General features: G+C 37.7%; 1 protein-coding gene across 1 annotated transcript in view; it reads left to right on the top strand.

Annotated features, from left to right (window-relative positions):
- ADARB2 (adenosine deaminase RNA specific B2 (inactive)) overlaps positions 1-13161 on the top strand; it is a 478277-nt gene that overhangs the window by 379470 nt on the left and 85646 nt on the right. The window contains exon 5 of the mRNA XM_027841560.1: positions 9191-9305. Within this exon, the coding sequence (XP_027697361.1) occupies positions 9191-9305 (115 nt within the window). The remainder of the gene's footprint in view (positions 1-9190; positions 9306-13161) is intronic.

Below are 13161 nucleotides of genomic sequence, written 5' to 3'. Positions count from 1 at the left end.
CATGTGCTTGACAAGAATGCCTGCCATGGAGGGCAGCTAGGTGCTGCAGTGAATAGAGCACTGGCCCTGAAGTCAGGAGGACCTGAGTTCAAATCCAGCCTCAGACCAAAACACTTGACACTAGCTGTCTGACCCTGGGCAAGTCACTTAACCTCAATTGCCTAAAAAAAAAAAAAAAGAATGCCTGCCATTAGGAGACTATACAGAAAATTCTGTTTTCTATTTACACTGTTAGAATAATTATGTCCCGCCTTCTTAGTTTTGCTCACTTCCTTTTACCTAAATTTATGTACCACCATTTATCTAACCAGTTACCAGCCTATGTGCATCCACTTTGTTCCTAATTTTTTGCTTCTATGAAAAGTAGCAATATAAATATTTTTGTGAAGTCATCAAGTATTAATGTATACATAGATTTAATTTGTAGGTTCTTATTAAGTTATTTGGCACATTTCTTTTTATTTTCTGTGACCTGTGTTGACACATAATCTGTGATTATGGTGGTCTTTTTACAAATGTTACTATATTATACTAGTTCTATAATATGTAGTACCATATTATATACATATATTAGACATATGTGTATATGTATTACTATATTATATACGTATATAATACTGTATTATATACATGCATGATACTGTATTATATACATGCATGATACTGTATTATATACATGCATGATACTGTATTATATACATGCATGATACTGTGTTATATACATGTATGATACTGTGTTATATACATGTATGATACTGTGTTATATACATGTGTGATGCTGTGTTATATACATGTATGATACTGTATTGTATACATGTATGATACTGTATTGTATACATGCATGATACTGTATTATATACATGTATGATACTGTATTATATACATGTATGATGCTGTATTATATACATGTATGATGCTGTATTATATACATGTATGATACTGTATTATATACATGTATGATACTGTATTATATACATGTATGATACTGAATTATATACATGTATGATACTGAATTATATACATATAATATATAGCCTAGTACTATAACATGAGGTAGCCAAGTGAAGTTGCTTGCCAATTCCTTTGCCTTTTCAAGGAAAATCTGCATGGCAGATTTCCATTTCCCTGCAACATCTTTATGTCTCCTGATTTCATGTATTCAAGAATTTGAATGACTCAGCATCCTCCAGAGGTATTCATTGGTCACTGGACAAAGATCTCATATTTAAAAAACCAATAATAAAAATAAACAGATTGTCTAAAAATTGTTGGACTTTTACAGTCCTCCCTCTTCTTTTCTACTGCTCTGCCACTATGAATCAGAAGCAGACAGGAGTCACAGAGCACTGAAAGAGACTTTACATTTTTCATCAACTCATGATTTGTGATGAACAAACAATTCATTCTTAAGTGGTTAGCCTATTCCTAATGAGATCTTCCAGCTTCTATGGTCCTCAAGAAGCAGACACCGTCTGTTGGTAGTACTCTACGTAAAGATTTTTCAGCTTGGTGGAAGCTGCCAGTATTGTTCTCCACTGGTGGACCCTTCCAGAACCCAAGTCACCTCAATGAGGCCTTAGAAAATTCATATAGGAAAAACCAATAAAGAATTTCTATTGCGCAGACTGCAACACAAAGTTAGATGAAAAGCCCAGAGAGCTGGCCCATCAGTTATCTTGTAGAGGCACTGTAGACAGGCAATGGAACACACCCAGAATTGAGGAAGAGGAAGAGAGAGCCAGTCCTAAACTTCTCACTCTAACAAAGTCCAATTTTTTTAAATGTCAGCAGTCATTTAGTGATACCATATGACTACATGGCCTGGAATAGCACGTTCTCTGAAAAGTTAAAGTTACTGGTCAGTCAAAAGACAAAGGAGATGATGCATGGTGCTTACATATAACCTGAAACATATAACCAACAAAGAATTAAGAAACAGAATAGAGGATGACATCTTCAGATAATTTCTTCCAGAAAAGGAGATCAGCTAGTCACGTAGGGACAACAAAGGATAACCAATGGACATGAGCTCCTTGAGGACAGGGACAGTTTGTTTTTTGTCTTTGCATACCCAGTACTTCCCATGATGAACAGAGTAGGTGCTTAATATATATTTGTGTAATTGTTGTTGACAGATCTTGGGTTCAATTGGTATTTTTAAATGGCCAAAAAAAAAAAAAATTTAGAGAAAGCCCCAAGCATGTTGGATGGATCCCCTGCAGGGGACTTACAGAAACTCAATGAGTTTCATTAGATGACAAGATGTAGTTGGGTTACAATTTGCATCATTGGAAGGACTACACATATAATAATATTGCAGATCTGTCAGCTCTTCAAAACACATATTAGCTTTCAGGAGCAATAAGGTTCTTTATCCTAAAAACTTTGCTAAAATCTCATTTCTGAGACATTTCATTGGGCTAAACTATAATTGCCAATCTTGTCACCTCTTGAATATAAAAAATACTTATTCTAGAAAATAGCATATGTAAAGCAAGTGATTATATATGTGCATGTGTGTATACACACACATACACATACATATACACACACACACTCAAACATGTATGCACTCACAGAAGATACACAAGTATTCTATATTACCTAGATTGGAGCAATACTTTTCAGTAATAGAAATTTGGTAAATCTTTATTGAATTGAATTGAATGACACTGTTTAGTTCAAATAAATTAGCATCAGTTAGCTAGCACTGAGATACCAAAGTTGAGCACTGAGATATCAGAACTAGTTACTATTTGAGATCCATCTAAACAAATTCCAAATGGGAAAAAAATTCTTAACTCCTATTATTTTTAAAAATCTTTAGTGAATCATATTATACTCAACATATATACTTCATTTGAGGGAGTTTTGCTTCAGGGCCTGAATTTAATATTTATATATATGCAGTATACATGGCCCTCACTGTATATAAATATGAAATTTGGGAAATAGCCAACAACATATTTAAACAAGCTAAAGTCTGTCAAACAAATAGAAAAGACAGTAAATTACAGTCTGTTTATCCTGAGTGTGCCCCTGAAGCATTGTACATTTATTTGTACATGTGCATTACTATAGAGAAAAATAAGAAACTTAGATCTTATTTAAACTTACAAAACTACAGGTCTTAAAAGCCTAGAGTGGTCTTGGGGTTAAGCCTAGTACTTCTTATAGCTCTCCTGTTTCACTGGAGACCCTTGGGAAGAAGTCAGAAGAAGCAGCAAGCAGGAACCTGACAGAACAAATTTCTTACAAAAAGTGAAGTCTAGCTACACATTGACATGACCGGCTCAACTTAAAAAGCACTCCTAGTCTCCCCGATCCCAAAACACCCCTTCTCACTTTCTATTCTTTATGTCTGCCTTGTCTGGACTGGAAGTCAGACCAAACAAATTCAACTTTCAACAATGAAGAAAGAACCAAGTCAGCCCCACTGTTAGATCTGATGGAATTCTTGATCCTTGCAGAGCATGCTTCCTCATCTGAGTCAGGGACCCCTGAGTCAGGTTGTCTACTCTAGACTTGGGTTGTACTACTATAATGCTCAGAAGTCTCTCTGGCCCTTTTGGGTCCAACCGTGTCTGTAGAGCCCTTTTTGAAGAATGCATTGAGTACAGCAAAAAGAACTCTGTACTTGGTTCTGGAAGGCCTGGCTTCAAATTCCAGCTCTTCCATTTACTACCTGAGTAACCTAAAATAAATTAATCAAACTCTCATTTTTTTCCACCTGTAAAATGTGGGGGTTGGAAATGATGCACCCTAAATCTATGATAGGATGATGCCTCAAAAATCTCTTCCCTGACTCATTACCATCATCTAGGTGGCACAAAGGAGAGAATCCTGGGCCTCAAATCAGGAAGAACTGAGTTCAAAACCAGCCTCAGATGCTAATTAGCTGTATGAACCTGAATAAGTCACTTAACCTTGTGTTCCTCAATTGTCAAATGGGGATGACACAACCTACCTCCTTGTTGCAAGGATCAAATGGGATAATATTTATCAAGCCCTTACTGCAATGCCTAGCACATACGAGGCAATATATAAATGCTTATCCCCTTGTCCCTCATAACTGGATTCAACAAAGTACATCAGGTTCAACTGTATTATCTTACAGATAAGAAAACTAAAGCCTAGAATTGTGAAATGACTCACTCAAGGCCCACACAGATATAAAATAACAAAGCCAGGATTCAATCTCTGGCAACTCCCAATCTAATGATCTCCCCACCCCACCCCACCAAGAATGAACCTACATGTCTCACTTTTGTTATCTGCAAAATAGAGGATTGAACGATGAAGAGGAAGGTTCTTCTTGTTGTTGGAAATGTGATTAGCTTGGTCTAATTTCTAATCTAGACAAGATAGGAATGAAGAATAGGAACTGAGAAGAGGCGATGGGGCGGTGGGGGTGGGGGGGACAAGGAGCTCCTAGCCATATTGATAAAAGCAAAAGTCCCCTCCAGTTCTAAAATTCTGAGTCTAGGTGTGATATTCTTATCTCACCAACCTGACTGCAAGGTAGGTTATTTAGGGCAGAAACCATGACTTATACTTCTATCTCCCGTAGGAGCAAGCACAGTTCTGGATGTATAAGCAATCCCCAGTATAAGACTAGTTGACTCATCTCCCTCATTCAGAGGACCAACTTGGGCACACACCGTCCCAGGTGGTTTAGGAGACAAACCAATATCCCTCTTTTCAAACTTTTTATATTACAGCAACACTTTTTTTTTAAGCACTGTGGGCAAAAGTAATAAGCCAGGGTAAATAAATAAATAAGCTAACACATTAACCAGGCATGGTACTTCCTAAATAATTACCTTCCTGCACATTTGCATATACCAACCAAGAAATCCAAAGCCATTATCCAAGAGAGGAGACCCATGTTTGATACAGCCATCCGAGGGAAGCCTCACTTTATGCCATTCATTATTTACGTGGATTCCCCATATGTATTTACAGAACAATTGTAAAAATAATGAGCATTTGCTATCACAGCCACAACAACATATGGGAAAGGCTGTTAACCTTCTGAGACAGCACTTAGGAAGAGACACATTTTGCCGTGAGTGTTTTTACAGCCTTTCTTGGTGGAAGAGGGAAAAGGGGAGACAAAAATCTGTTTGGTGAGGTTTTCCTTCCAGAAGACAGGCCTGTTTTTGTTTCAACAGAGCTCATGTGATCATCAACTCATTTAACTTTTCAAAGAATGGATTTTTTTTGAACTCCTATAATTAGTTATATAAAATGAGAGCCAGTATGAGGTAATGAATAGAGCTGGCCTTAGAGTCAGAAAGATCTGCTGGCTGTGTGACCCAGTCCTGGTTACTTAACTGCTCAGTGCTAGATCAAAGCTTGCACAGAAGGTGTCACGTACATTAGGAGAGGAAATTCCTCACACCAATGAAATCACCAGGCTAGGACTCTTTCCTTATTTATATCTTCTATTTTTTTTTCTTATCCCTACCCTTGTCTCCATAGCACCAGTATACCTAGTTTCAAAGGAAAACGTCAATCAAGCAAATACATTTGCTACAGAGAAAGTTTGCCTAATTTTTCATCCAAATTGATTGAATCGGGTTGACTGGCTTGTATGTGGACTCAGACATGGAGTTTCTGCAGAGAAAGAACGCAGTTTAAAAAAACGAAGTCTTACTCTGAGTGCCACATTTTTGGAAGGTCTTTGATGCATCAGCACCCCAGGATGGTCAAATAGAATGGCAAAGCACCTTGAGATCATACCATAGAAAGATCAGTTAAAGGAACTGAGACTGATTGAAACAAAAGAGAAGACTTTACAGGGAACATGATAGCAGTCTTTGAGTTTAAGATGGGCTGTCACATGGAAGAGAAATTAAACTGCTTAGCCTCAGTGGGCAGAAACAATGGGTGGGAGTTAGAGAAGGACAGCTTTTAACTAGAAGTAAGGAAAACTTCCTAACAATGAGAACTGTCAAAAAATGAAAATGGCTGCTTCTAAAGATAATGGATTGTCCCTCATTTGAGAGCTTCAAGAAAAAATCAGATCAAACAAGAGTTAGAGAGCATCATAGGATGTAAAATAGATAATTTTGATTATATTTAATTTAGAAGGATTTACACAAATAAAACCACTACAGCCAAGATTATAAGGAAAGGAAACTGGGGAAAGGATTTTACAGTGTGTGTCTCTGATAAAGGCCTCATTTTTCAAATACATACAGACTGAGTGAAATTTATAAGAATACAAGTCATTCCCCAATTGATAAATGACTGAAGGATATTAATCGGTTGATTTCAGAAAAATAAATCAAAGCTATCTATAGGCATGTGAAAAAATGCTCTAAATCACTATTGATTAGAAAAATGCAAATTAAAACAACTCTTAGGTACCACAACACACCTATCAGATTGGCTAATATGACAGAGAAGGAAGATAACAAATGTTGGAGAAGACGTGGGAAAATTGAGACACTAACGCACTATGGGTGGAGCTGTGAACTGATCCAACCATTCTGGAGAACCATTTGGAACTATGCCCATAGGGCTATAAATCTGTGTGTACTCTTTGACCCATATCCAAAATAGATCAAAGAAAAAGGAAACATATTTACAAAAATATTTATAGCTCTTTTTGTGGTGGCAAAGAATTGAAAATTGAGAGGATGCCCATCAATTGGGGAATGGACCAACAAGTGGTGGTATGTGATTGCAATGGAATACTATTGTGTTATAAAAAATGACAAGGAGGATGTTTTCAGAAAAACCTGGAAAGACTTATATGAACTGATACAAAGTGAAGTGTGTGGAACCAGGAGAACATTGTACACGTAACAGCAATATTATACAGGGATCTACTGTGAATGACTTAGCTATTCTGATCAGTACAATGTTCAAGACAATTTGGAAGGACTTATGATGAAAAATGCTATTCACCTTAAGAAAAAGAGCTGATAGAGTTTGAATGCAAACTGAAGAATGTTTTTTAACTTTATCTTTCTTGGGGTTTTGGGGTTTTTATTTTTTTTTTATTTTTGCAATATTGCTAATATGGAACCATGTTTTGCATGACTTCACACATACAATTGATGTCACATTTCTTGCCTTCACAAGGAGGAGGGAAGGAGGGAGAGAAGTCAGAAAAAATTTTTAAAAATGAATGTTAAAAATAAATAAATATTAATTTTTTTAAAAAATTTAAAAAGAAAATTGGATGACCATTTGTATATATTGTAGAAGAGATTCTTGGCCAGATAACTCAGAAAGTCTATGAACCTCAGAACAGGAACTCTATACTTCTCTGCAACCAACCTTCACACTTAGAAAAATTGGTACAGACTTAAAATACAAGGCAGCAAATTGCAGTAGTGAATAGAGCACAGGCAGAAAGACCTGAGTCTGAATCCTACCTCAAACACTTCTTAGCTGTGTGACCTGGGCAAATGACATAACTCCTTAGTTTCCTAAATAAGATAATACTAACATCTACCTCAAAGGGTTGTTTTGAGGATCAAATGAGATTTCATACATAAAATAAATCAATGACACATCAACAAGCACTGATTAAGCTCTTACTGTATGCTAGGCTCTTTGCTAAATACTGAGGATAAGAAGAAAGGGGAAAATGGCCCCTGTCCTCAAGGAGCTTACATTCTAAAGCATTTTGCAGATGTTAAAGTGTCGTATGAATGCTAATTATTGGTGGTGGTGTTATTACAGGAGTATAGTCAGACTGAAAGCAGACTAGCTATTATACCTTTATAAGTCCACTCTGGTGTTTATTTTTCACATGTGCTTTGCTGGCAAAGTGGGTAATGTTAGACATGAGCAGTAGCTGCATGGTAGGTATGTCCTGTCTAGGAAGGATCAATATCCCTGACAGGATAAATGAGGATGGGGAGAAGCTGGGTCAGAAGGATGTGAGAGAGGCATGCTAGCATTCTTAATACTTTGTCTTTGTATCTAAAAAAGTCTGATAGTGAAAAGCAAATGATCCCAGGCATCCAAGTGTCCTGTAGTGTCCTCCAGGTTTGTTCCAGACAAGCTCAATCTAGGAACCACCTTACTACCCACTGGTCTCAAATGTTCCTTCTTTTCTTCCTACCACATAGCCAGAGATCAGGAAGTCCAAATAGTTATGAAACTAAAAACCTTTTAGTTAACTGTTTTCACTGTTTGGCTAAGTAATTTATCCATATGTCATTAAATGGCATGTACAGTTAGGTGGCACAGTGGATAGAGTGTCAGGCCTGGAGTCAGGAAGACTCATCTTCCTGAGTTCAAATCTGGCCTCAGACATTTACTAACTGTGTGACCCTGGACAAGTCACTTATCCCTGTTCGCCTCAGTTTCCTCCTCTGCAAAATGAGCTGGAGAAGGAAACGGCAAACCACTCCAGTATCTTTGCCAAGAAAACCCCAAATGGGGTCACGAAGAGTCAGACACGACTGAAACAACTAAACGAGAAACAAACAACAATAAATTAAATGGCACAGGATTAGTTCCAAAGAGTTCATAGGACCGTCATAGATCGGAGGGGACTTCTGGTCCAACTCCTTTAATTGATACGAAACGAGGTGAGGAGCCAAATAGGTCAAGAAATTTATCTAAAGTCATAAAGTAAGTGGTAGATACAGAGTCAAACTCAGGTCTCTCTCCTCCAACTCCAAATCCAGTTCTCTTTCTACCACACTGCACTAAATCCAGGGCTATGCCTGGGATGTGTGGATAGGAATGAATCACAGCATGTCAACTCAATACCCATTCCAATGCAGGATTTTGATTTGTGTGAAATGAAGGCAAGTTTTGTTAAATGTTATAAAATATTAACCTGAGGGCTATTGGACCTCCTCCCCTGTTGTCTGCTTCCTCCGGAGGTGTCCAAAGAGACTCACTTTATACTCTGTTCTGTCACCAAATCAGAAAAGATTGATGCGGTCTCTTCTCCCGACATGAACCAATGCTATACAAAATCACATTCATTTTCAAGATTTTGGGGGCAAAAAAGGAACAATAATAGTTGCAGTTCTCAAAATAACATAGGGAAATACGTAAGGATGTATTTCATGTTTTCAGAGTCCGGACCAAAGTGGTCCTCATAGATGGAACTGAATTTAGGAAGCAGAATCAATAGTGGAAAATTCACTGTCCATCTACCACCTGCTCTTCTCACCCAAGCTAAAAATATCCTGGTGTTTGTATCTTCCAGGAGTTTGCTGATTCAGTGTACCAGCTGGTCACACAGAAGTTTCAGGAGTTGACAGACAACCTGACTTCCATGCATGCCCGCCACAAATCTCTGGCAGGAATTGTCATGACCAAAGGTAATTTGTTTCTTTTTCCTTCTGTGATGGGAATATTCATCCTGGGTGGGAAAGATGATATATTATTTACCTGCTTCATATAAATAACGTATACTCTTTTCTCCCTGAACACTGGCCAAAGACAGTAGGTGGAATCCAAATAGTCACAAAATTAGGCAGATTTTTCCTTTTGGATAAGTAAGTTAATACACATTACTCAGTGACACTGGATTAGTTCAAAAAAGCTGTAGGATCGTTGTATTCAGCGTGATGAAGAACTTAGAAAATCTTCTAATCCAACACCTTCATTTTACAAGTAAGGAAATTAATGGTCCCTGAAAAGTAAAAGAACCGGCAGGAAAAAACGAATGAAAAAAAATAGCCCCAAAGTTTAAGCAAAATCTCAAAAACATATTGACCGGGAAAGCATAATTAACCCTACTTTAGAAAACTATCATTATGCAAATATTTCTATTCCCACAATAATAGGTAAAAACAAATACACAACTGCCTTTCCTCCTTATTAAGTTGAGGTTCCCTGCCCCCTCTTTTCTTACGAAAGAGAAGTTTAACTGCTGAGGATTTTGTCTTTTCTTTTTAAGCTGGAGGCATTAAGCTAAGGTTAGCCAAGGTCACCAAATAGCTGGTTTTGGATTGATGGGTGAAAACAAATCTTTTCTTTCCCACCCACCCCTCCACCCCCAGTAAGTAAGCCCTGACACCTTGGACTCTTGGTTCTGTCGACATCTAAATAAAGAGACCATTCAGCTGCCCAGTTTTTGCCTCAGGAGCCTGGCAGATGGCTGCCACTTCTACAGGTGAATGAAAGCCTGGGGGGTGCAAATGACCTTTCTGTGACAGAGGGGGAGGTGTTGATGGTCATGTTAGGGCACCTCTCTCTCCTTCCCACTGGCCAAGTGGTATTTATGTGTCTCGCTCAGCAGCAGCTAGCACACATAGCCTTCATGCAGTGTGAGGGAACTGTAGGGGACAGCTCTAACTTTGGGGGAGGTGAGAAGGGGGAGGAGGGCATGAGGAAGGGCAGCAAAGGGAAGGGGGGGCAGTGGATGAGAGAAAATAGTATCTCGCTCCTTCCAAAGCGTCTCATTCCTTACCACGCTTCAGAACAGTTGCAGACCCATATGGAATGCCTTTCTGCCTTTGCCTGATCGTTTATTATTTTTATATTCCATTTCTTTTTCCCTTATTCCATTGCTTTCTTTTTTCTTCCTCTCTCTACTTCCTTAATCATTTTCTTTAGGATATAATAGATATTGTAGAAAGATAGATGTATATACATATCCATATGAATATATATATATATTATTGTGTATACTGTGTGTGCATAAGTATACACATATATTGCATGTATTATATACACATATCACTTTCTATATGTTATCTCATTTGGTCCTCACAATAACCTCATGATCTCGGTGTAATTATCACCAGTTTCCAGAGGAAGGAACTGAGGCTAAGAATGACTTGCTCGGTCTCACAGCCAAGAAGTGTTTGAGGCAAGATTCAAACTCAGCTCTTCCTGTTTCCAAGTCCAACATTCTCTCCACTCTGCCACCTTGCTGTATAAACATCAATGGACTGGAAGCAGAGGGCCTGGGCTCTATTTCTGACTCTTGTATTTATTACTTTGTTTTTTATCTTTGCCTCTTACAGATCTGTTTCCTCTCTGTAAAATGAATGGGGTACACTCAATGAACATCAAAGTTCACTTAGAGGTCTAATTCCTATGGTTCGTTCTTCGATTTTTTATTTTCCAAAGTGTCAAAAAGACATAGTCCATGTTGGCAAGGAAGGGTCAAAACCTAATAGTTTCTCTCCTCTCCATGCCCAAGTCCTGATGTGAGATGATCATCACAGAGGAGAGAAAATCTGATATTTTTTTCTGGCTGGTTTTCTTCAATGCTTGCATTCATCACATTCAGGCTCAACAAGTCTGCCTAGAATGGGATGGCAAAGGAGAGAGTTTCCCCTGGCAGGTATCGTCCACCACTCCTTCTCCATACTACTCATTATTTCACAGTTTCTTTCAGTGATGGACACAGGAGGACATTTTAGTCCAGAATATCTCATTAATTAGAGAAAGGCAAGAGCCCTTTTCATTATAGGCATTGGCCACTATAGAGGAAGGCAAGTAATCCTACCACTGGGATTTAGGAATGGTTTCAACTGACTTGTAAGTTTTCCTGTCTGTTACCACCAGAGTGATTAGTGTTCAGACTCCAAATTAAAAAGGAAAAATCTAGCTGAAAGTTTTCCTTCCCATGATGGCATTCTAGCCTAGGTGCCAGGAATCATGACATCAGGGAAGAAATAGGGGCAGGCAAGCATTAGATACTCAAAATTTCATATACACATTGTCCCATTTGGGGAAAAATAATTATTGTTAAATCCTATTGGTTACTTTAAAAACAACTTGTTACTAATAAATACCTCATTGGTCACTTAGATTCAACCATTTGTGATTATTTCTGTGCTTGTTTATAGTAACCTTTCAAAACTGGTTGATTTCACAATAACCAATTATTTGATTAAAGGTGATCATTTTATTGCGTATTCTAACTCAGTTTCCAGACCTCATCTGAGATATTATAAGTTCTGAGTTTGTCACACAAACATCTGGTTGGAAAATAAAGAATCCAGTCAGTCATCTTTATATTTGTCCTGTATGAATACATGCACCTGAGTATCTTGAGGTAGTCATAGCATGCTTATGATGCATTATTCCAATATCTAATGATAATACAAAGGGCAGCTAGGTGGCACGATGGATACAGTGCCAAGCCTGGAGTCAGGAAGATTTATCTTCCGGAATTCAAATCTGGCCTCAGACACTTAGCCATGTGACCCTGGGCAAGTCACTTAACCCCGTTTGCCTCCGTTCCTCATTTGTAAAATGAGCCGGAGAAGGAAATAACAAACCACTCTAGTATCTTTGCCAAGAAAACCCCAAATGGGGTCACAAAGAGTTGAACATGACTGAAAAACAACTGAACGACAATAGCAACAATGACAAGATAATTTTGCATCCCAGCTGACTGTTCCAGTAATGTGTTTGATGATCTATACTGCTCCTACATGCAAAGACGGTGTTGCTAACTTTTATATGATGCTTCAAAATTTACAAAGAACTTTATATACATTATCATGTGAAACTAACAATATCTTTGAGGCCTATAATTTAGGTATTTTTTAAATTTAGTTGATATGTTTCATTTTTATATCACCTATATTTCCTAATATATCCCTCCCCTTCCCTACCCATAGAGCCTACTGCTCTAAATATTTACTCAATTACTTTAAAAAAAAATTTTGGACCCTCCAAAGAGGATCTACCCAAATTCTAGAGACCTTCCTCTCCATATTTTTTAACATGTCATTTTAATTTTTTTAACTTTTTTTTTTTTTAACAATTAACAAATTTAACATTTAACATGAACTCAGGGCAACACTCAGACTGTCAATCTATTATCCCTTGCTCTTGATACACCACTAGTTTACCACATTTTTTGACCACGGGTGTTTCAAGTAAGATCACGTATGTTATGCCAGGTCTTGCATGAAGGTCATCATTGGAAATGTACTACAGCCTATTTATACCCTTTGATTCTTTGGAGATTATGGCATTCCTAGCTCCACAACCGCATACCATCAGCTAAATAACATGTTTTGAAGATTTCGTACTAAGGGGAAAGTTAGGAACATTTAGAGCAAAGTAGAGTTTTGAACATGCAAATGTCCACAAAAAAATAAATGTTATTGAATGCTTACCTTCCAGGTAGGCAGTCAAAAGTAATAATAATTAGGGCAGTAGCCAGAAAGATTTTTGATGACACTTCTAGGATTGGGTTGAAAGCCT

This window comes from Vombatus ursinus, unplaced genomic scaffold (assembly GCF_900497805.2).
Source record: "Vombatus ursinus unplaced genomic scaffold, bare-nosed wombat genome assembly UNPS02014861.1, whole genome shotgun sequence".
NCBI lineage: Eukaryota > Metazoa > Chordata > Mammalia > Diprotodontia > Vombatidae > Vombatus > Vombatus ursinus.
The sequence above is the reverse complement of the archived record's forward strand: the minus strand, read 5'-3'. Positions and strand labels throughout refer to the sequence as shown.